The sequence below is a fragment of the Epinephelus fuscoguttatus genome, linkage group LG16 (genome assembly GCF_011397635.1).
Source record: "Epinephelus fuscoguttatus linkage group LG16, E.fuscoguttatus.final_Chr_v1".
Taxonomy (NCBI): Eukaryota; Metazoa; Chordata; class Actinopteri; order Perciformes; family Serranidae; genus Epinephelus; species Epinephelus fuscoguttatus.
In genome coordinates this window covers 32,455,830-32,480,417 of record NC_064767.1, presented here as the reverse complement: position 1 = coordinate 32,480,417, position 24,588 = coordinate 32,455,830, and the positions used below count along the sequence as shown (strand labels likewise).

At 40.9% G+C, this 24,588-nt stretch overlaps 3 protein-coding genes across 5 annotated transcripts in view; 1 reads left to right on the top strand and 2 right to left on the bottom strand.

The window, feature by feature from the left end:
* The window catches only part of ttc7a (tetratricopeptide repeat domain 7A), a 71,270-nt gene extending 61,647 nt beyond the window's left edge, over positions 1 to 9,623 (bottom strand). Inside the window, exons 1-2 of one of the 2 annotated variants that reach the window (XM_049600381.1) lie at positions 9,603 to 9,623; positions 983 to 1,169 (exon numbers count right to left, since the gene is read on the bottom strand). In XM_049600381.1, the coding sequence (XP_049456338.1) occupies positions 983 to 1,112 (130 nt within the window). In that variant the 5' untranslated portion in view covers positions 1,113 to 1,169; positions 9,603 to 9,623. Of the gene's footprint in view, positions 1 to 982; positions 1,170 to 2,160; positions 2,218 to 9,602 lie in introns of those variants that run through there. The other variant, XM_049600382.1, reaches the window with a different exon arrangement.
* Positions 2,839 to 8,991, top strand: mcfd2 (multiple coagulation factor deficiency 2, ER cargo receptor complex subunit). Of its 2 annotated transcripts, none has more exons than XM_049600385.1 (4): positions 2,839 to 2,961; positions 3,911 to 4,087; positions 4,215 to 4,374; positions 7,088 to 8,991. In XM_049600385.1, exons 1-4 carry the CDS (start codon positions 2,945 to 2,947, stop codon positions 7,217 to 7,219), a joined length of 486 nt encoding a protein of 161 aa, XP_049456342.1. In that variant the 5' UTR covers positions 2,839 to 2,944; the 3' UTR covers positions 7,220 to 8,991. The 2 variants fall into 2 exon arrangements, with proteins under 2 accessions (XP_049456342.1, XP_049456341.1); XM_049600384.1 differs by having other exon boundaries at positions 2,867 to 2,961; positions 3,908 to 4,087.
* A 1,048-nt stretch (positions 9,624 to 10,671) lies between the features above and the next one.
* On the bottom strand, positions 10,672 to 13,881 carry prop1 (PROP paired-like homeobox 1). The gene is made up of 3 exons (XM_049601076.1): positions 13,716 to 13,881; positions 12,531 to 12,760; positions 10,672 to 11,082 (listed from the first exon to the last, which is right to left on the bottom strand). Exons 1-3 carry the CDS (start codon positions 13,879 to 13,881, stop codon positions 10,711 to 10,713), a joined length of 768 nt encoding a protein of 255 aa, XP_049457033.1. The 3' UTR covers positions 10,672 to 10,710.
* Between the last annotated feature and the right edge of the window lie 10,707 nt (positions 13,882 to 24,588).

Sequence of the window (24,588 nt, the reverse complement as noted above, 5' to 3'; positions counted from 1 at the left end):
CACTCATTGTCAGATCAGCTAATGTGACCCATGCATGCGCACAGTAATACCACATTGATTTAACACTCCAGTGCATGTGCAGGCAGGGAGAAACTGCTGCTCGGCACTATCAGCCTGTTATGGGTACAATAACAGCGGACCGGCAGTCCAGTCACCTGAACCCATATTTACTCTGCTAAGGTGAGAGGTGGAGGCAGGTCCATTAGCAACTTGGCAAAGTTTAGCTACACAGTGATAAGTATGTTTGCATTTCTTTGAGCACACGTACAGTGTGGAATGAGTTCTAGGTTGCGCACTGGAAAACCATGTTTTGTGTAAGATATAGGAGGTTGTGCCAGATACATCCTGTATGAGGGCTGTTTACAATGTGTAGATACCTTTGATCGTGCTCACACTCTTTCAGTGTGTATACTGTAAACTTCCAGGGAGTGACATTTGATTGTTGGAGCCATCCAGCAACCCCTCTCTGACCCCTGGTCTCACCCAGTGGGACAGATGTAAGCAACATGTCTTTAAAATGATTATGATTATTGTTATTTGTGTAATAAATTTGCTGAGGAAACCTAAAGTGCAGTAACACACACTATCTTGTTGAGAGTCCAAAGTCCAGCTTGTGTATACATGCAGTGAAACCCGTGCACTGCAACACATATCCATCCTTGACAAACACTTCAGATTCTTACTGAGTCTTATGATCATACTTTTTTTTTTTTTTAACAAATCAGCTGAACAAATCCAGACACAATAAATCCTCACTGTTTCCAGAGCAAGTCTTTTCTGACAACTAAGATACTCTGGAAACAACTTCCTGAAACTTCTCTAAAACAAGTGGACTTTAAATAACTTTTGTCACTTATTAAAGGAGACACGAGATTCAACCTGTGGCTTCTTCTTGATCGTTATTTTTCGCAGTGTGCAAATAGTTAGGCGACAGGGGACACAATTCAGCCTCAAACCCTCCAGGTGCGCAGAGATCACTCACCGTCCTCGTGGATCCGCGCAAGCTTCATCTGTTCGATCATCATCGGTATCTTGTCCCACTGGCACTCGGCCCGGTAGCGCTCCAGCTCCGCTTCCAGGCGGACTTGGGTGAAGGAGACCCGGGATGCCATCGCCGCTCTGTCCCGGTGGTGACTGTACTCTCCGGACACGATGGGAGTAACTGCAGACTAGCAGGAGAAATAAATGTGTAATCTTTGAGTGCGGAGGGGTGGGGTGTGGGTTACAGGCACAAAAGGTCACCACACACAGGAGCGCGAAAGTAAATACAGGAATATGACTTTATTTGCACTGTGGAAATATGTTTCACTGTTAAAATGTTATTGTTATTATAGGAACTACTTGATTAATTTATAATAAAACCAAAAGTTGGCCTGAATCTTCATTTAACAAGGATATCCCTGCAATATTTACCAAAGTAAACTCATCTTTTTCCAGCATGAACCCTCTTGATATTTCTTTACTGTCATCTTGCAGCACTTAGAATGCATACTTAACACAATGCACTATTAGCCTATGCATAGCATTTGTCAGTGCATTAGTGACTTCTGTCAGTAAAGGTGCATTTCTTGAAATTATTGTGGCATTTTCAGAGGGCTTGATCTGTAGCTGCCGGAAGTAAAATGACGGGTGTCCTGCCATGTCCTTAATCTTTCCCGTTAACACTTTAACTGGATCAGGTAGGGCTTAAACAGTAATGCGGAGAAAGCAATGCTCTTCTGCAGCAGAGAGGAAGCCAAAAGGAGACAGGAGGCATGCATATACGGTGGTGTTTGTTTTACTTTTAATAGTGTTCATTTCATAAATGATGAGTTCATTGGAAAAATCAATCTGTAATTGCATGGCTTGCTCCCTGATCTGGGTTCAGCAGCATTGGCCGGCTAACCTCCTGGCTCAGATACAAAATAATACATCTGTCAGCTATTGCACTGTGACATGTATAAGCAGCAGGGCTGTAGGCTACAAACCAGGCAGAGAGAACTATGCTGCAAACCAGTGCTCCTAAATGGGAGGGATAAAGGGAAAATACACCAGCAGTTCAACAACAACAAACACTTGTCTTCACATCCACAGCACGGGGTGTAAATACAGGGGGAGACAGGGGTCACTGACTACTGAGGGGTTTCACTGAGAGTCTACTTGATGACGTAAAAATAAAACCTCGAGCCTCCTGAACAGAGATTTAGCAGCGTCATTTTCTCTCTGGAAACTTGACATTTGCTCGGCACAGATCGACGCTTCTCCTCCCCTCTGTATACTCCAGCACACAGCGTGCTCCTGCGCGGTGAAGATTTGACAGCTGAGCCGCCACTTCACGCCCCCTGATGACGTAATCAACGTGTCACCTCAAAGATGTTTGTCTCTGTCAAGATGAGTCACATCGTTAAATGCTTCGTCCACAGGAAAGTGCCATGCGTAAAGTGCGCATAAATTACAACGTGACAGTGCGAATATTTTGTCAAATAATCTAAACGTTGCGTCAGTGATTGCTAATTTACTCAAGAGACTTCATAAACTAAAACAATTTCACCAGGGGTGTTGCACAAATTTCTGGGCCCCATGCATAAGCAGTGTCTGGGGGCCCCCTACTCTTCCTCTCTTGATCCATTTCTCACATACCTTTTGATTCCCTTTTTTTAATGTAGTCAGTTTGCTTTCTTTCCCTTTCCTCTCTTTCTTTCTTTTCTTTTTTTGCGACCCCAATTTCCCTTTCCAACTTGTCAAATATTGCCACTTTGTCTGTTTCAGCGAATACGGACGTTGCCGTTGCCGCAGTGAATTATCTCGCTCTAGTTTTATACTCTTTGATAATTCTAACCAATCATAATGAGCTGTCGTGTCAAAGTGGAGCTACGGCAAGCCGTTTGGTCCTTAAAGGCTGTGACTGATCATTGTTGCCAGCCAACTACGAAAACAACATAACTGTCTGTGGTGTCAGGCGAGGATGCAAAATATTTTCAGGTAAGTATTAAAACGACCTTTCAGATAATTATATTATTAAACGTCTCGTATTGTTTTTGCATTAAATAGGTCACGGTTTCTCAGTGCAGCCCTGAAACAAAGCTCCATGCTAGCAGATGTTATTACTGTCAGCCTTTTGCTAACGTTAGTGTTTCCGTTAACTTTGGTCTCATACTAAGATAACGTTAGTTCTGTAACCTCGTGGTACACACAGTATGTAGCTCTATGTGATATTTTCACAGCAGTTTAATATCGCTATTCAGCCAGTATTTTTACTAAGATAGCCAATGTTTTAACGGTACCTGTGGACAAGGTGCCCATATGGCTGAGTATCGACAACACTTTGATTTACAGTCATGACTTTACTGATTGGTTTCTCCGCTGTTGGCAATATGGCGCAGTGATCAGATAGAGCCAGCTCACTCTAATCAGCTCTAATACGACGTTTAAAGAGCAAACAGCAAGAAGAACGCTATAATTAAGAACCTTTGAAAGGGATTATTTAATTACATCAGTGTTACAAGTGAATGAAAATTGTGCGAGAAATGTGAATTACAAAATGTTTCAGAAACAAATATGTACATTTAGTGCAGTGGTTCTCAACCAGGGACTCCCAGGGGTCCTTGATGGAGTTCCAGTGTTCCCTGGAAAAATGAGGAATAGTTTATTTTCACAACTTAGTTTGCATCAGACATGAGCTCAATGTGAGTAACAGTCAAAGAGGGACTTTTGTTCTTCCACAGTTATCTCTTTAACTGCAGTTCACAACTATAGTATTCAATCACATCAAACAAGCCAGATCTTTTCAGATTGAGGTCCATGAAGCAATGTGTATCAATTAAAGAGTCCTTGGCATGAAAAAGGTTGAGAACCACTGATTTAGTGTTAAAAAGAGGGTGCGTAAAATGCAGCCCAGGAGTCCTTAACTTTCTGTCTGTGTGTCCAGCAGAATGAGGAGCAGCAGGTGTAGTGAACAGTGGGGGGCACTGCTCCTCCTCCTGTCCTGCTATCTGCTGTGTGTCCACTCTCAGGTGGATCCACAGCAGCCCCCACCAGCGGGAGTAGAGAGTGGAGCTCATATAACTGGTCACGGTCGCCTGGACAAAAATATGGTCCAGGACAAAGAGTGAGTGATGTCTCTACATTCACCATGCTCTCTGCCACAGTTCTGGACTTATTTGCACAGCGTGGTGAACTTTGAACTCAGTCAGTAGCAACATTCTGTGGTTTTTTAATCATTTTTTGTCTTCCAGCCACATCATGGAGCATTTAGAGGGAGTGATAGACAAACCAGAGACAGACATGTCACCTCAGGAGCTTCAGCTGCACTATTTCAAGATGCACGATTATGATGGCAACAACCTGCTGGATGGGCTGGAGCTCGCAACAGCTATCACACATGTACACAGAGAAGTAAGTAAACACATATGAAAGTGTGTGTATATTTGTTTCTGTTCTTCTAGGTGTTTACTTAAATACCAGTAACCATTTTAGTAACTGCTAAAGGATTGAGTAAAGACGGCCTGTGTGTTTATAGCTTTGTATACTGTGTACTTATTAGTAAAAATGAACACTGCACACACACACACACACACACACACACTGCTTTTACTATTCTGGGAAACACATTTTAGTGATTTTTTAATTGTAAACTATTTTTTAAAATCCCCCAATGCCCCCTCCAATCACCGCTCAGAAGTAGTGTAGTAGGAAGTATAGGGGAGTATTTGCAGACTCATTTAAATAAGGCAAAGGCATCTTCTGTGGATAATTGCAATAACTGCACTAGGTAATTAGCTGCATCGGTTTCTGATTTACAAATCTCTGTTTGTGATCTGTGCCATGATTATCATATCTAATGTTGCTACATTTTAATGATATCTTGCAAAACAGTTATTTTTTATGCATTTACAGATAATGTTGGAAATAACTAAATCTCACAAACTGAACAGTACAACAATGAAAGTAAATATTAACTGCAATCAGTTATATGACATTTTTCCAGTAAAATATGCAGCTATCAATGAGATTTCCTCAAGAAACTTCTGATGGGCAGTGAACCTATACACATGTACGCTTGCCTATACAGATATATACGATATACAAGAAAAACTGAAATTTAATATCATGTCAGATAGTGAATTTATTCATTTTATTAAATGTTTTATTTCCAATTTATTCATCTTCTCCGTGCTTGGTGGTGCGACAGGAGTTTTACATACATTACTGCCCCCTAACCATGGATGTATTTTTTCTTGCATTAAACATATAACTGCAGTGCAGTGTTGGTGATATCAACGCTGGAGTGACAGTTGTTTTTTACTGCCTTCCTCAGCCCTCTGAGAGTTAAGCTCACCAAGTTCCCCTCAGTTTTTCACACAAATGAAACGACACTTAAGATGGCGAGTGGCATTCTCCCAAGAGCCAGTGCCAATGAAGGGGAAGTCATCAAGGGCATGTTGAACAACAAATGAAATGCAGCCTTTGTGTCAGAAACATGTCAGAATACAGAAGCAAGATACTTCTCAATAATTGATGGATCCACATTTTCTAAATAATTCCACCTTTTGCCTTCCCAACACCTTTCTTTCACCTCAAACGAAAACTCTGATGGCAGAAACTCATTTCTTTAAGAGTGGCGAGTGTTGTTCAAGCTAAAGGAAACTGAAATGAAGCACTAAAGCAGTAGGAACCTTACTTTCAGACTGTTTCCTCCTTTAAGCAGCATTTAGCAGCTTTTTAAGGCATGACACATTATATTACACCTAGAGTTGATGGAAACTGTTGCACACCTGCTGAGGAAAAGTGCCCCCATCACGCCTCATCTGTGCGGACACTGTAGAATGACGTTATGACATACAGTAGAGTTGCACATTCCAAATGCAGTCCATCTGTGGTTCAGGTGCTTGTCCACAAATCATGTATGTTTTGGTTCAGGTGCAACCTCTTGCTCTCGATTTGTCAGACCAAACACAAAGGGCTCTAGTTTCCCGGCGCAGCGCAGGGTGGCGAACCCCGCGCAGAGCTAGTTTCGAGCAGCGCAACCCGAGGCGCGCTCAGTTTGGTAGTTTGGGAGACCGAGGTGCGCTGAGATGGGTGTGGCGGCACAGCAGGGGGAGGTGTCGACAGATCCAGCTTGGCGCAGTGACAGTTTCGTGCCAAAAGGCTTCGCCGAAGGTGCGCTGAAAGCTCGCCAACTGAAACCAGGTCTACTGTCAGCGCAGGCGGAGCGCAGCCGGTGTAAGCCGAAGTTTGGCTGACCGGCTGACAGTGTGCACACGTCACCAAAACCTCACAGGCAGGTTTCCAGAATATCAGGCACATTAACGATGCAATAAATACCCAAAAAACACTATTCAATGCAACTATCTGCAATCAGCACATAAATGTATCTCTATATCGACTGTCCCGTCACATCTGATGTCAGATCAAAGGGGATTGGCACCGTTTGGCACGTTTGGCACGCGTAATGGAAACCCAACAAACAGCAGCAAACTAATGAGTTCACATCCCTCTCAGCCAACCACAAACAGCCACAGCTTCAGATAGGGAGTATATATTCAGCATCTGTCATCTTAGAAAAGTCAAAAGAAAAGAAACAGAGTGAGACTGCGAGAGAGAAAGAGAGAGCGCACGTGCGCATGAGAGAAACACAACATTGATTTACAATTGTGGTGACCTCCTCCCAGGCTACCTTTGCATCATCAGCCCGTGGAGGTCTGCTTGGACCTCCCAGACCAAAACATCAGTTTCCTCCTGAGAGAAGTTTGGCCATCTGACGCTGCTGCTCTCTTCTGCCATGGTGAATTGAGTAAATTCTCATTACGCCTTCGTGCGGCGCATTTAAGGGCGAGGAGAGGGGCTCATTTGATTGGTGTGATGTGTGTAAAACCCACTCCACGCCTTCTCTCCTCCCTCTTTCCGATTTCCACAAAGCGACAGTACCGCATTACCAAATAAGTGCGAAAGAGGAAAGTATATAAAGAGAGAGGGGCGAGGATCAAGCAAAACTAAACAGAATCCAAACTTACTTTATTTGCCATATAAATAGTGTATGTAATGACCAGTATTTATTGTCGTCACACATACAAACTATTTTTGTTTTATTATCTTGTTTCCTTCTCAGGAGAGAGGAGAGAACAGCGCACCAATGAAAGAGGAGGACCTTATAATTCTTATTGACGATGTTCTGAAGGATGATGACAAAAACAATGACGGGTATATAGATTATGCAGAGTTTGCCAAATCATTAGAGTAAGATGTCAGTGGAGCGCTGGCATTCTTCATGTCCACAACAACAACAACAACAACAACAACAACAAGGAATCTGCAGAGAAGAGAAGAGAAGCCACCAAGCTGTCTAGAAACCATCGTCTAAGCGTTGTTGGCGATCAGTCAGGGTTATTGGTGATTAATGTCCAAGTTCTGGAAATTTTTGTACTTAATAAGCTTGTGACACATCGTTTTTTTTAAAGTGATGTCCAAGCTGGTAGCAGCAAAAGTGATTATACCAGTAATTTAATAAGCAACACAAAAGGAGGATGAGAAAAGGGTCTTTTTAGTTGGACTCTGGTGTATGCTTGTGCTGCAGTGACACATCTGCACCTTCTGTTTTTGTAGGTTCCTTGAAAGCATGCCTTTTTTTAAAGGGTCAGTTCACTCAATATCACTGACAAACACCATTACCTAACCCCTCATGATATCTTACCATGCATGTATACTGTTAATTCAGTTTGGTGAGGTTTCAGTGATCTCTGAGATCACTTTTCCCAAAATGCGTACAGAGTAAAAGCCCAATACCTTCACTTGGAACTAATACAACTATCAATACAAACTCCTCAGAGTCCCCTGGACATTACTCTGTGTCATTTTTAGACGTGTTGGAAGACCGTGGCAAATAAAACCCAGACTATCTTCAACTTCTAATTTTGGAAGGTTTTGGGTGAATTGGCCCTTTATACGTACAGTCTAAACACTCTAATAGTGTGTGTGCTTCTTTTGACGGTGCTATACTTAATTCACTGTGGTAGCGCAATAGCATCTAAACAGAATGTCATCACTTTTTTGGACCCCAGTTTCCATTTAAAACTGGTTTCACTCTGTACAGTGTGCATACTGGACCCAAGCAGACACACACTCATTTACATGAACACACTGTGGTTGTGTGACACTCAATGTTGTGGACCAAATGATTCCTTCTGTGTATCCATTTCATTCGTTGTCTGTGATGAGGATGGGACAAACGGGTCGTTCTCATGACATTAGAAAGTGGCCTTGACTTAATCAGATGTACAGTAGCCTGATGTAGTGTGTGTGTGTGTGTGTGTGTGTGTGTGTGTGTGTGTGTGTGTGTGTGTGTGTGTGTGTGTGTGTGTGTGTCGAGAGGAGAGAACCATGCTGAACTGATGAGGTCGCAGGTAGAGCACTATATTGTATGTTGCCTGCAGAGTCTCCATTCAGCAGTGGTTCATCAGCCCAACATGTCTCTTCCTGGGGTTGCATTTGCTGTTATTTTCATAAAGATATGACATGAGCCAATCACCATCATCGTCACTGTGCAGTCTGTGAGCCAGCTGATACTTGACATAAATCTAACGTCATAGAATGAATGAATGTATGTATGTATCACAGCGCTGTGCTGCTGATTCTTTATCACTGGATAATCTCGACTCAAAGCACACTGGTTGATGCTGCTGCCACTGCAGTTGTTAAAATGCTTCACAGGTTTCCAGTCAAAGTGTTAGGAAGCATCAAACTCAACATGTTTTTGCTTCAAATCATTAGCTGCCTTTCAAACAGATACGAATCAAATGTCATGGCTGAGTGTGTGAGTGTCTCAACATTTGTTGAATCCATCTTTGATTGTTTCTAAAGTGTGGATGAATTCTATATTTCTGCCGTTCAGTATTGATTCTTCAATCAGTTCAGGTTGTTAATTATATTTTAAAAAAAACAAACAAACTGAAAGCATAACAGATGCAACTGTGTTGTCTCTGGAATGTGAAATAATAAAAACTGTAATCTACAGGCTCCTATTGGTGATGTCTTTTTTTTTCTTTTTCTTTTTTAAAGATTATTTTTTGGGCTTTTTTGCCTTTATTGTATAGGACAGAGTGAAAGGGGGTGAGAGAGAGAGAGAGTGGGGGCTGACCTGCGACCACTGCAGCGACGCATCACCTCTGTACATGGGGCGCCGGCACTATCCACTACAATACCGACACCCTGGTGATATCTTTTTTAATGGACTGTTGTGTGGAGTCCTACAATGTTGCATTCATGAAATCACGTGAAAAAGACTTTGGGAATCTGAAATCTTTATTTGTTAGATGCACCAAGAAAGAAATAGTAGAAATACCAGGGAAACTGGTGGTTTTTCAGCCTGGATCCTTTTTTGCTGTATTTTTGTGTCTTAGTGACTCGTGGGAACAAACATTTTTGAAATTGGTCCAGCATTGAGAGAGAGGGCTGCAGCTGTAGTAGCAGAACAGGCTGCAATGTAACCACTTAGGGCAGGTTCGCCCCTTCAATTTACATTCACTAAAAGTGCTCGTTTTTGCCACTGACAGGCTCAGATTAGTTTTACAAGTGTCTGACAACATTACTGAAAGGACACCAGAGAGAAATGAAAAGTTTTTCCATACCTTTCGTGTGTTCTTGTCTGTTTTGATTCCTAGTCTCACTAAAGGAGAAGTCGTGTTCTGAAATCTCAGAGGAAGTGTTGCAGCAAGAAAACAGTAGAAACAGGAGGGAAAGTTGTAAGAGAGAAAGAGAGTCTTACAGTATCTAAAAGACTTTGAGTGTCATGGCTGAATATGTAGCTGATTCCCACAACATGAAAAAGTCTGCAGGAGTTCAGGAGATTTCTCCTTTAGTGAGACTTGGACACGAAACAGACTGGAACAAGCTAAAGGTAGAGAAGAATGTTTAATTTCTCTGTAAGGTTCTTTCTGTAATGTTGTCAGACACTCATAAGAACAATTTGAGCCTATCAGTGGCAAAAACAAGCTCTTTTAAAAGCTCTTTTAACAGATGTAAATTTAGGGGTACTCCTGCCCCAAGTGGTTACATTGCAGTCTTTCTCGCCGCTGTGGGCTGCAACACTGTAGCTAATTGTTGTTTCTATAAGTCACTTAGATATAAAAGCATGGCAAAAATTTGGATCCAGGTTGAAAAATACCGGTGTTTCCCTCATCACGCACAAGATGGTGCACACATTTAGCAGATAAAAACAAAACATTTTAACTTTCCTTTAAATTGCGGTAAAGACAATAGTCAAAGTTCCTACGTTGTGTATGGCAGTGAAGTTACTTTTACAGCCAAAATCAGGGGCAGAATTTGTACTTGTAACATAAATGTGTGTCTTTGTCAGTGTTGTAGCTTTGAGTGCTGATATTCAAGCAGTTTTCTGCTTCAAATCTGTACTCAGGTAACCATAAAGCACATTGGTCTGTGGAGTCTTATCGCTGATATAATTTGTGCACAATTCTTTTCTACATATCCACAAACTTGAATTTCTGATGGAGGTTTTTTTTTTAATTACAAAAGTGGACCTTTTGCATTTGAAACGACAGACTATTTGGGCAAATAAAAATGAAATGAGTCAACACTTTACTTAGATGAATAAGAGTGTGTGAATGTAAAACAAGCTGAAAAGGACTGTGCACAATCACTCAATTTTCTGCAGCTGAATAGAGATTAAAAATGATTTTCATGTAATATTTGACTGTTTAAATTGGCCTCTGTAACTTCTCAGCTCCAGTGCGATGCCGGCTCCAGAGGCTGCATGGAGGCCAGTGAGAACATGGGCGAGGTGATGTTGCTCCTCAGCGGGCTGTACCAGTCCTCATGCTGCCGCTGGGTGGCTGGTTGGGGTGGGATGCTGGGGCAGGGGCACTGGGCCGCCGGGCCTGGGTGGTGGGAGTACGCCCCAGAGGGCAGCATTGGGGGGAGGCGGGGGATGTGAGCCAGAGGTTGGGTGTAGTACTGTCGAGCCATGCTGGGCGGCTGGACATGCATGCCTCCCAGCAGCGCCCTGTGGCCCGGCAACACACCCACTTGGAGAACTTTGTGTGAAGCCCGCTCCTGCTTTCGCTGTTTGGCTCTTCTGTTCTGGAACCAAACCTGCTGAGACAAGGACAAATAAAAGACAAAGCCAAGGTTAGCTGGCCTGCACCTCTTGGTACAAGTAATATCTGTCAATATAATTCAATTTAAAGTGTTAACAATTAAGCATTTGTTTTACCACTGAAGCAAAAACAACAATGAATTTATCGCTAAATACAATTTACCCAACTATTGCACTATTGCAGAGTTTTCAATAAAGTCATGTTGATTCTACTCACATTTCAAAATAAAACGCACAATATCATATTTCTTTTTCTTGGAAACTGTACTTTGACTGCTGTCCAACCAAGTTTGGTTAAAGAGGAACTTCACCCACAACATGACCATGTGTGTATCTGTTACTCACCCCATGTTATGTTGAATTTGTGAAGAAAATTTTGCTTTGCCTCCATGGTGAACGAAGAATCCAAAAAACAGAAAATTCTTAGTAAATTGGAGTAAAAGGGGGGTCCACGTTTGAACTCTGTCCATGCATGAGCTGAGTTCAAACACGTGCTATATCATACTGCACAAGTTGTGTGAGAGTTTGTCAACGGATGTTTTGATTTTGTTGTGCTGACATTAGACATGGCCCTCTTTTACTCCAATTCATCAAGAATTTTCTCAGTTTTTGGATTCTCCGTTCACTGCGGAGGCATGTGAGGAAAACAAATGATGTATATTTACAAATGATCACTTTGTGGTTGAGTATTTCTTTCAGGTGTTATCCATGGACTTTAATAACAGATGCAACCACCATGATGTCAGCCACTGGTTTGTGGACTCCCATTTGGAACTCGAGTTTGGAAATTTTGACTGTCACCATGTTGGATTTTTGGAGCCAGAATTGAAAGTATTTGGATGAGAGGCTAGAGCTAACCTAATGTTAGCTTCTAGCTTGGTTAGTGATAATGCTAAGGCGAATTTCGCTAGCAAAAAACATACCTAAAACCATTAAAACACAATGTAGGGTACTTTTCATAGGCAACCAAAACATTACAATGAACTTTCATGATCTGAAAACGCACTGAAATAGCAACAGTTACGGCTGCGACTATTCCCTATGAATCTGGGGGTTATACCATGGTTACATTACCTAACCAACGGTGTTGTCTTGGTAATGACCCATTCCTCAAAGCAGCCACGCCCGACACGCACAATTTTTAGTCTTAATAAAAACTGAATTAAACATGTTTATTTCTATAAAGTTGGCCATTTTAACATGGGGGTCTGTGGGGATTAACTTGCTCAAAGACTAATTGGCGGAACTGAAGATATTGGCACTTCTGCCTTGGCTTCATTTTTCAGCTCCAAAGTTTGGCACTTAGTATTAGCAAAACTGAAACCTGAGATTTTCATTTTTTTGGTCTCATATCCCCTGAACATAAAAGTGACTTAATAAAGTCACAGCTGAACTTCATGGCTGTCAGAAACTTGTCATTCGTAACTTGAGAGCTGTATCCCACCTGTATGCGAGCTTCGTTGAGCTTGGTGACACGAGCCAGCTCTTCTCTGCAGTAGATGTCAGGATACTGGTTTTGTCCAAAGGCCACTTCCAGCTGTTCCAGCTGCTTGTGGCTGAAGGTGGTGCGGTGTCGTCTCCTGGCTGGGGAAGGGTAGGCCCTGCTCCGCCTGCCAAGGCTGACACCCATGGAGGTCTCACACAATGACCCTTTCCTCACCGACTCTCCTATATCTGTTTTCAGGAGGGAGAAAAAGAGTTTGCATAGATGCTGAAAAGACTTTTACTCTTACAGAGAAAAATCTCCAGCTCCTATTTCTTGAATTACTTGGCATGATACAAAAAATGGCCAGGACCTGTAAGGACGCATTTCACTGATGACTGTCTCAAAAAAGAGGGATTATGCTGACTTTATGGTTCCCACTGCCACCAGGCAACCTGAGAGCCTCAGAGCTTTAGCTGCTAAAGACGAGCTCGTGAGAAAAAGATACCAGAAACTGGAGGATTTGACCAAGATTATTACCACAAAGTGACTAATCTGACAAATTGATGTATTGAGTTGACTTTGTCTGTTCACATCGGTAAGAGCAGTAAGAGAAGAGACAGAGAGGGCTGATTTGATGATAGTTATTAAAATTGTAAACTAATCTGTCTCACAAAGACTTTTATTCTCTTAGTTACTTTAACCAAACCTGGTTACATATCCATATGGTTGAATTTGATTATTTAGGACAAAACTAAAGGACTTGAATACTGTTAACAAAGTAAACATTTTACATTGCTAATTGGCAACTTGGCTAACTAATAAACTATTAGGGACAGAACAGTAGGATGTTATGTAAGGCTTAAAAGCTTAATTTTAAAGCATCTACGAGGCAACATGTTGTGCCAGTATCAAAAGTGACATATATAACAGTTTTGATGTTAAATAAATTCAATATGGTTTACAGTCCTCTACAAAACCATGTTTATAGCTTGTAAACCATCATGCAACACTGTAACTTCATACTAGTTGAATGAGACAACACCTGCAAAAAGTAACTTAAATAACTTTCAAGAAACATGCAACAAAAATTGCCAGAAATTTACTTTTTCTGCAGGTGTTATTGTAGAGAAAACATGGATGACATGATAGATTGATAATAAACAGACTAATACACATTTACATACAGTATTTTTCTTTACTCACCTGCGGTGGAGCTGACAGTAGCCATGTCAGAGTAAAGTTCTGCACAGTCCTGGTGGCTCCTTGCTGCGCCTCCTGCTACCTTTACCTGGGCCATCACTTCAGGTCTGCTCACTGATGGGACGACCTGCACCGTCTGAACCCCCGACAGACATATGTCGTGCCCCATGTCCCACCCACCTGATTTACTTTTACCTGTGTGAGTGTCTGCGTCAGTCGGGGGGTTTATTGGCACTTCTTACATTTCCTTCATTTTGCAGAATGCCTTTTTAAGACACTAAGAGAAGAAACCATAAACTTTTTGCTTTTTGACTATTCTGGTAGTAAATGCATAGAAATACATTAGTCTGGACAAGTTTATGAAACATTGGCGGGTGCTGAAGAACTGAGGCAAACTCACTAAAACACATTACAGTTCTTCTTTATGAGGTGCACTAACTTAACTTAAGTGCATCCATGCATTTTTATCCCATTTTAACTGCATATATTGGCAATGAGTGTATGAAGTGTATGTACAAATGTGAGTGGAATGGAGACATTTATCTATTATTTGTATTACTGTTTCATTTTATTAGTATTTATTACATTATCTGTTACTTACAATGACAATAAAGAAATCTGAATCTGAGTCTCTGCTGCAAACTTCACCATGCATTTCATACAGGTCTAATTTCTTCTCCTGCAGGTGGAAATGTCACCAAGGGATTTTATTTAGATGTTTAAGATATCTATATTTGTCCAGGGTCTTTGTTGCATCCATTTTCTATATTAAATGGCCGTCATGTATAACAAAGTAGAGCAAATAGCTGTTATTTTAAAAATGTGTTAGTGTAGACTTTTTCTGTTTAATTATGGAGATACAGAAATACAAATCTTATTTATTCCTTTGTTTTCTCTATTCCACAGAGATACATTGTATACCCTGTCCTTGGTTATGGCTTTATAATTTAGCCTGAAAGAAACATTGAATACATGAGGCTAAAAAACAAAACAAATCTGATCAGACAAAAAAAAGCCTGTAAATTTACATGCACGTGCAATGATTAAACAATAATATAATACATGATAATATATCAGTAACAGGAAACATTCTGTTGCATATTGAGTACTTTTTGGTACTTTTAGTACAATTTGCTGACAGGACTTATGTACTTCCACTTAAGTAAGATTTTAAGTGCAGGACTTTTAGTTGTAATTAAGTATTTTTACATTGTGGTATAACTTGGGGGGGTAACTAGTTACATGTAATTAAATTACAAATAAATGTAATTGTAATCAATTACAGTTACTGAGAAAAACAGCATGTAATTAAATTACACTAATAATCAAAATGTTGGTGATTACAAAAAGGTTACCTCTTAATATATTCTTTACTGTATATGTGGAATATATTCATGTTGTTGCTTTGCATCTTTTTACTGCACTGTTTCAGCTTTAAAGCTCAGTTTAAAACATTTGTCAGTAAAGTAATTAAAAAGTAATCAAATATAATTAGTTACATTACTTTGATGAGGTGATTAAAATATTTACAAAACTTATTATATTGTATTATAACAGGGTAAATAGTAATCTATACCCTATTATATTTCAAAAGTGCCTTCCTAACACTGATTACTATGTGATTAAAGGACCATAATAGCCTCTTTCCACTGGTGCTTATGTCTGCATTTAGACTGACACATAGGTGTAGAAGTGTTTGTTTGTATATTGCATCTTCATACATGAGTATGAAAGAACACTCTTCACTTCATGGGTTGTTTCTGGTGAGATGTAACTCCCTATGTGGCCACCAGATGGCTCTGTGATTCCAGGCAGAGGTGAACTGTAAACTGACTGGCAAAATCTTACATAGGCAAAAGGCCGAATCCCCTTCTGTCTCTATTTTGACACAGAAGGGTGAGCGTGGAGACCTCCCCAGCTGAGTACACTCCCCAGTCTTCTACAAACACAACCTCTCTCAGGTCCGTCCAAGCGTTCGGTCCACCGTACCTTGACTGACAGGGCACCCTGTTGGCTGGATTAACTCAGCTGAACTCCTGCGTGACCTCTCAGGACCCTGGCTGCTATCAGTGGTTCCCATGATGCTAAACTCAGTCCAGGGCTGATGCACAGAGGAATGGCCCTCTCACACTGGGCTGGATACTAGGAAGAGACCCATTAATGTCCCACTCAGCACTGAGTCATGACAGGACAGCATGGAAAGCAGCTCATATAGTTAGCGAGCAGCAGCTGGCCTTTTTATCAGGGCTCAAACAGGACAGTAATTCATCCAAGACTATATTTATTAAACAATGCTATTTGCCTCTGTGTGTATATGTGTATATATCTAGAAAGTGGCAGCAATGTGTACTTGAAAACTCTACTAATGTGTGTTGGGCACATGCAGCTTATCCAAAGAGGCTAGTTGGTAGATCAGATTTCTAATTTGATCTAATTTCTAACAGTAGGCTGTGTTTGAGTCTAAGTAGCTGCTCTCCGTCTTGTGTAACATATCATAAGCCATTTGACCTCAGCAATTCATGCGACTCCCAGGAACCAGTAAATCATAAGTTCAAACACGGACTGGAGATGTGTCACACTGATACAGTAGATTGTCCCTCCCCCCCAGGCCAAGGATCCTTGCCAGGAAAGTGTAATAGACAAATGCCGTGATTGAAAGACTTGCGTTAGACGCAGTCCTGCTGTATAGCATCCTTAACATATGAGAGCTCTTGTTGACAAATTATCCTTGAGACTGAACCAACTTTACGGTAGATTCCAGGAGAAAATCCCTGGCCTTGTTCTGGCCGCTCTGCACGGCAACATCTAATTTGATTCCTTGTGACATGTCGTCTGCGAGGGCCAAGTCAGTCCTGTGTGTCCTGGAAGAGCTTCCATCTTTCCAGCACTGTGTGTGTGTGTGTGTGTGTGTGTGTGTGCGTGTGTGCGTGTGTGATAACCCCCCCAGCAAAGCACACTGAGCCTGTCTGTGTTTTCTGTCTGTGACTCCACTTCTGTTTATACTCTAATAAATACCATATACACCAAAAGTCACCACTCTTAAAATTCTTAAATTCTTTTTATATTTGTTATTAGGATAAATGTTTTGAGGAGTTGCCTCTCCTTACTGACAGATTTTAGCTCTTCATTGAGTAAAAAACAGCTACTAAGTTGGATCAATGTATAGAATTTTTATATTTCAAAATCAGGACCATATTTTGCAGAAACCCCAGATTTCCTGTCTCAGAGAGGATGTTACCATATGTCTTCTTTTTCATCCCAGATGTGGGTCCACAGGAATTTGGTTGAAAGCACACAAAGCATGAGGGTAACATTTGGCATTAGAGTAGTGGAACTGAAGTAAAAATTGGATTGGTAGCTGCCATAAAGTGATTCTTCTTTGTGCTACAAAGCACTACAGCAGTTTTTCCTGCAAAAACCTGCTGGCACAATAGAATGATGAGGCTTTTTAAAGATCAGCCCGTGTTTACAGCAACCCTCCTGTCTCAGAATTTATTTGGTAATGTTATGTTGCTTTTAAGAAGCTCTATGCAAAATTCAAAGCATATCAGTTGTATAGATATGGCTGTCAACATGGAGGTGGCTGAGTTGGTGGCTAGCAGCTAACAGTGCTAACTCCTGGGAGGAACTGGAGAGTGGATGCTACGCCTCTGTGACAACGCCAAACTGCCAAACGTGGCAGCAATGAGCTAGCCAGTGAGATACACACATTCACTAACTCGCACGTGCAGCCAGACCAGCTTACCACAACAAACCACAGAGAAGCTCGGATTACAACACTAACAGAGGTAGTGTTACATTCTCTGCCCAAGATGCTATGTCACTATAGCTTTACATAGCAAATAGGCTAGTGGTTTGCTGCTACATTAATGGCCTCTGTGTTATATACAGAACCTTTAAAGCTGCTATAATCACTGTATAATAATATACCAACATGGGTAACTATTCCTTGACAGCACTTTCCCTCAGCCCTATGTTTTAGCTTGCTGTTTTGATACACTTTCACCCAGCGAAATCAGCCCAGCGCCAACAAGCAACAACAGACAAAGTTAGTGATTAGCTAGTGAACATAGTGAAGCATTTAGCAGCTAAAGAGCGAGATATTTCCCTCAAGAGGTGGTGGAGACCAAAAACAGAGCTAAAAGGAGGGTGAATGTTGGACATACATCTATCAAGGAATCAGAGACATGACTTTAAATAAATTCTAAGCTGCTCTGAATCTGTTGAATGTGGAAAAAAAGAACTTGACTGCTGACAAGTTGGTGAAAATTCTCAGTCATCCAGGTCATGGTTATCTTAGGTGCTATTTCGCACGGAATTGGACTTGCTTGAGTTTCCTGAAGATGTTTCACATCACATCCAAGAGGCTTCTTCAGAGCTAATTGACTGGTGTGGAGTCCCAAGCTTTTAATCATGTGTGACATATGGGTCACACATGGACAGACAATAAATTTTGGTTGGAATGAAAATTGTCTGAAGACATTGGTAGATAACCTGTTTATAATTTATCAAGGCTTAAAATTATACATAAGGAAGAGGCTTGGCCACTTGGAGTGACAGGCTGTCGGCGAGGCGTCACGTCTGAGTCAGATCTACTCCCCACTCTTCCACACCTCCAGCCTCTTGTGTGAATTTGTTCAGTTCTGGCTCCAAATAATCTAAGATGGCAACAGTTAAAATCAAAGAACAAAATGAAAGTACACAATCAGTGGGTGACATCACAGTGGCTACATCCATTGGGTCTCATTCATGAAACGTGAGCAGAAGGAATTTGTGTGTAAACTGTTCGCAGACGGAAATTTACGTGCATGTCCGCAATATTTTAGTTGCTCCGATCTTTTCGTAGCTACTAACAAAATCTACTCCTGCTCCTGACCACTCGTAGTGCTTGTGTAAATTTAGTAAAGCACATAAATATTGCTTGTCACTGTTGGAAATTACAATTTTAATTCGTATTGCGCTCTGTTATGTACACAATACACAGATGCCTTTGAAACACGTAATCTAAACATGACAAAATATTAAAAATATAACACTTTTAGTTAAATTAGTTGGCAATTAGCAGGTTTAAGATCCAGATTAGGTTCATGATTGTGAATTATCTATGTAAATCGACTCAATAGATTACACGTTCTTTCTACATGTTGAATGATGATAATAAAAATATCTGTCAGGACAGCCGGATCACAGCCTCTTTGGCCTTGGTGCCTGGGTTCATGGGTTCATCCACGAAGGAGCACGTGCCAGCTGAAAGAATTATTTGAGACAGCACTTTTTTTTTTTTTTTTTTTTTGTGGCTTTTGATCATTTGAATGAATAAATCTGATTTGAAAAATGTTTAATTTACGTTGTATAAAACAGAGCTTTAGGCTATTAAGATTCAAATAATTTGAAGATGATGCATACAAAACTGCTGTAGGCTATATGTTATCTGTATCATTTGTTAAAATAAATGTTAAGTAGCTTTACATTCTGACAGCCATTACTGATTTAGAGTTTATCCATTACGCACAAAACATCTTTGGTTTCCCGTTCCCACTTCATTCAAAACCCCACAAATGAATCTTCTGTTTGTTTAGTGACCGCTGTATTTTTTGTGTGTGTGCTTTCTTTGCCTCCAGTTTCATATCAAACCATTTACGCTTCACCTCTGACATGCTTCTTTGTACTATGGAGACAACATTAACAGCATCTGTTACCTCCCTCCAGGCCTTTGCTTTGCCTGTCCCTGCCACACCACTACTAACTGAAGAACATCAAATGTTTTTTTCTTAAGTCCACTTCACCCAAAATTATTTCGATCTCCGCTTTGGAAAAATTCTTTTTTCTTTCACTCTCTTTCTTTGTTTGCGCCATGACTGACAGGTCGACTGGATGCACCTACACCTCCTTATATGGTGGTCATTGGCTATTCATGGGCGGGAATGTATGCTAATTGCTGATACCCGGAGCGCGCTGTCACTTTACGATGGATTGGTATTCATGATCATACACACGTGTTTACGATCAAATTGGAGTTTCCCGTGGCGTTCCTGAATCCAGAGTAGGTTTTTAGTAGAGTAGGCTTTTATGTGCAAATCTACACACAGATTTATTCACTTTTCATGAATGAGACCCATTGTTTTTATACAGTCGGGCTTAGCTCAAGGCTAATGTCGCCATGCTAACATTGACAATGTTAACATGCTGATATTTTGAAAGTAGGTTGACCATTAGCACTATCTTAGCTTAGCATACTATTTTTCCTAATTAGCACTAACCTCAAAGTATGCATGAGGTCGATGGGAATGTTATCAGTTTGATAGGTAGTCAGTCAAATGTTCAACTGCACTGAGTTGTTCATGGAGATCCAAACAGAGGCTATAAATTGAAAAAGGAAGTGATGACACTTAAAGGCATCACAGTCATGTTACACTGTACAGCAGGAGCAGATAATAAGGAATTGCAGGCATGTTTATGAAATGATTTGTCTGTTTTAGTTAGACAGGCACACTTTGGAGGCTAATGTACGCCTTATCTGCAAACATGTCCTTGTTGTTTGCATGCACTACATGATACATGAGTACACAGAAAACACGCTACCATCTCAGCCCTACCAATGTACACTGAGCCATCCCACCATGATCTATATAATGAGTGTAATGCAGCACAAACCAACAGCACATGAATAAACTTCAGTCCATTTCTGTTCCTGCAAGTTTCCATCTTTCTATTATTAGTCTGCAGCGAGGGCGAGAGGACCTGGAATCTTCTGGAAGCATCTATCATCTGTCTGTTGTGCATGGTCTGTAAGTGATGAACAGGACAGGAGGATGTCTGCAGGGAGGTGAAAGCCTTGCTCCAGTATGTGGGTCTGATTTCTTTTCATAGGAAAGTGCAATAAATATACAGCAACTGATCTTGCTTTCATCAATGACAATGAAACCGTCTCATTACAGAGATCATTAAAGGTCACAGGTTGATCAGTGCAGCAGCCAGTATGTCCGATAGAATTGTCATTGACCTGTGAACTGATATCTTCTTGCGCAGTGTAATTCAATCTGCATTAGAATCAGTAAAATGTGAAAAATATTGTAGATTTGGAGAGAAGAACTTTCTTATCTCTCTCTAACTCAGCTTCCCTTTCTGTTTTACACACACGCATGTAGACACACATGCCTGCACAATACAGTACACACACACATACGCACCGCACCTCTCTTACAATGTACTCGTAAGAAAATAACATGCAAGTCATATTACACTGGGTGCTAAGTTTCAAGCATACACACACACATGTGCCCTGGGTGCACGCGGGCCTCTGTGTGGTTGTGGCCGTGTCCAGTATGGACACATAGAGGAAATTCTTCCCTCCCAATTTCCCGGGACTGAACTGGGAGTGACCTGGTTGGCAGACACACAGCCCCGATGGAAGGAATGTAACTCAACTCCCCCCGCCTCACCCTCAGCACCCCCCTCATCCATCCAGCAGTCTGCTGGCCCAGCTGTGTGCGGACAGAGAGAGAAACATAACGCACTGTAGGGTGAGAAGGACGTCTTTCATCTCCTACCAGTTCATGAAACTCCTCATAATACTATGGTGAATATTCATCATTGTGGAGTCTGGCAAGTGCTCATTGTGTAAAAGATCCATCTCTGTTTGACATCAGGTCTCTGGGCGTCACTGAAGCGCCAACAGACAGTCCAATGCATATGTTTTATTCTTTCTTATGCAACTCTGAAAAGAGTAGCAACAGCTGCAACAGGAACAATGCAGCAAAGCAGCAGCAATAGTTTAAAAGGATAAAACATAGTAAGCCATTACACGGTGCAGGAAAAGAAACTCCACAATAAAACCAGCAAAAACAAAGAAACAAAAGCCACCACATAATCATTTATAACTCCAAACACCAATACAACAATGGAAACAGTAACAGGAAGAGCATGTTAAGTTTAGCACTAAGCTCAAAACAGAGCTAATGTTAATGTCGTGTTAACGTCATGAAAGTTTTAAACTATTTACAGCTCGTATCATCATCCAAGTGGTAATTATGATGGGAAATATAGCTTGAATGAGCTATATTGAGGTACCAATGCTCTCATTTGAAGCTAATTTGGTAAATGGACATTATTTCTACCAATATATAACCCACTATGTTTGTCTGTGAACACTATTCCTCAAGTGTCTTACCCCCAAAATCCACAACCAGGGTTGTGTCATGTTCCAGCCCCGTCATGGCAGCAGAGATGATCCACTGCCATACCTGGTGTGCCAATGTCAACTGGTTGTGACAGCAGAGAGCAAAGCATCTCAGGCTGCTCCCAGACCAGCTCATGACTCTGAGCAATTAACTTGTGAATAGATATAAATACCTATATTTATTCACAACTGCAATTAAATTAAAGTTCCCCTCTAGACATGTTTTAAAGTAGGCCTATGTAAAAAGCAAACTGCAATGCAAATACTAATAAATAATGATTATTATTTTTGGTCACCATGGTTTTCCCAAAGAGCCAATGGGATTTTCCATTGGATTTTGAATAACTGCTGAATAGAAGCTCTGTGGCTTCAAAGCCGTGTTTGTCATGATGACAGTCTAAAGTATCATTAAGCCACTTGCTAGCAACTAATTTTTAAGACATGTGAAAGCTTTAATGCTGATGACTGGGGTATGTACTGACAATTTTTATGTCATTCACCAAAATGTGAGACTCCTTTGAGCTTGTGTTAACCACAGACCTTATGTTTAGGCATCTATCCAAAAACCCTTCAAAAATCCATTGACTTCAAAACAAGGGAACTGGAGGTGCTAAAATGCTAAATTGGTTCCAAGTTTTAGGATTTATTCCTGCAGCACTCTGTTGAGAGATTCTGGATCTGGCCTCAAGCCGGCCCACCACAGCTGCTTGACTGTGAGACTGTCGTTTAGTTGACCAATGAAAGAGCACTGTGCATCAGGATGGCTAGTGTTAGTGTGAGAGGAAACACCAGAGGGATTCAGTCATACATGTTTGAGTCAGACCCAGACTCAGATAAGGAATCCGTTGTGTACCAAAATCGGCTACCATCAGAATGGTACGTGTAGTTAGCATCTTTTATTTGTTCATGTTGTCTGTTAGTTTGTAACTGGCAGTGGCTAATACAGCATTAGTGGCTGTGAAACATGTAATAACATCTGCTAGGATGTTACAATGTGTTCACATGGTCCTACTGTTATTACATAGCTGTGTACCAGAGGCCCAATCAAAGGTTGCAGAAAGATATATTCCATCTGGCTAAGATTTTATATTACGTGTACTAAGTCGGCTCTGTGTTGAAGGTTTCAATTTGCACAGTGATTTGCTTTCAAATTAGTGACGTACCTAATCTAGCTTGCCTGGGGTATATTTGAATCTCAGACAGGGCTCCTGATAAGGAGGTTAAAAGGGGAAAGAATTTATTCAAATGTTTTATTCTTATTCATTTATTTTGTACACAACTGTTGCGGGGGGAAAAAAACAATTTAAAAAAATGCTCCGAACCTTTTCAGGGGTCCAGTCCTTTCTGACACCTCTCTACTGACAAACTTTGCACAGATACAAATCAGTATAGTCAAGGTCACATGATATTTTAGGGGGTCATAAACAGAAGAAAAACACATTCCTGAGTGGAGGGGGATCTTTAATGTTGCTGCACTAATCAATACTTAAATATACACAGTGGATGAAATGACTATGTATAAGGTGACAGTTGTCATACGTAATGACAAAACCATAACTAGTTAGTCACTGCAGCTTTAACCTCTGTGCACCAGTGATGATGACAGTTAGTAAGTTGTTCAGACATTGTCAGTATAATGTAGTCAGATTACACCTACACAGTCCTCATGAAGCAGATTAATAGTTTTTATTTTTAGTCATAGTCATTATATAGTCATGATTGTTTAAATTAATTCAGGCTGAAATGCATATTTTCAATGTGTCACAACCACAGATAATCATTGAGTGTGTTACTCATGCCTAACAAAGGCAACCTTGAGGTGTCCAGTGGCATGAATGCTTTCCATTGGAATCTTTCTAATCATCATCTGTCACCCCAAATTAAATATATGCAGCATAAGAACCATGAGCCTGACAAAACACTGATTTGATTAAGATATTTAGGTAACATTGTCTTTCTGGCGCCACCATTAGGCCAAACTTTAGTCTGTTTGCCAAGTGGAATCTAAGTATAGAAAAGTTTTATCTCAGTTTTATTTTCTGATCATTACGGCCTCATTAGTTTGCGCTTTTAAGTACATAAGTTTTGTTCTTTAAAAGCCTTTCAGCTTAAATCATCTTTACTTTCCATTTTACTCAGACAGATTTACAGTTTATTACACTTGGACACTACACATGGTTTCTGCAGCAAAGTATTTCTGTTCATCCCAATACAGTTATAACCTGGATCATTCTGCACATAGAGCTGTCTTTTTGAGCGCTGGGTCAGTCTGCAGTGTGAAGTGGGAACCACTGCGCCCATTATGACTCAGCAGACAGTGCGGTATGCAGCACCACCCTCAGTGCCCATGTGCCTGCAGCAGTGCTCTGTGCATGACATTTAACTCATCTAGGCCGTCATATTACCCTGCGCTGTGGGAATCTCATCTTTCCCAGCTCCAGATATAAAGCCAAGCATGCCAGGTTTGAACTGGACAGGTTGTCCTGGGCACTGCAAAGACGTCCCATTCAGCATGTTACACAATGCAGCTTTGATTCTTACAACCTCAAATATTGTAAATGTGAAACAGTTTTTTGCCTGCAGCTTTAAATGTAATTCTATGAATATTTTTTTGGTTGTTTTTGTCACACTTCCATGAAAATGTCAGGGGTTTTTTTTGAAGAGTGATTGAGATAATGGTGGCGTGTGGCAGCTTGC

Excerpts from the sequence above, each read along its gene's own strand:
- mcfd2 (XM_049600384.1), top strand. Across the intron at positions 4,088-4,214 it reads AATATGGTCCAGGACAAAGA|CCACATCATGGAGCATTTAG; the intron begins GTGAGTGATGTC and ends TTTGTCTTCCAG. Across the intron at positions 4,375-7,087 it reads TCACACATGTACACAGAGAA|GAGAGAGGAGAGAACAGCGC; the intron begins GTAAGTAAACAC and ends TTTCCTTCTCAG.
- prop1 (XM_049601076.1), bottom strand. The coding sequence starts at position 13,881 with ATGGGGCACGACATATGTCTGTCGGGGGTTCAGACGGTGCAGGTCGTC. Across the intron at positions 12,761-13,715 it reads TACTGTCAGCTCCACCGCAG|ATATAGGAGAGTCGGTGAGG; the intron begins GTGAGTAAAGAA and ends TCCTGAAAACAG. Across the intron at positions 11,083-12,530 it reads TCAACGAAGCTCGCATACAG|GTTTGGTTCCAGAACAGAAG; the intron begins GTGGGATACAGC and ends TTGTCTCAGCAG.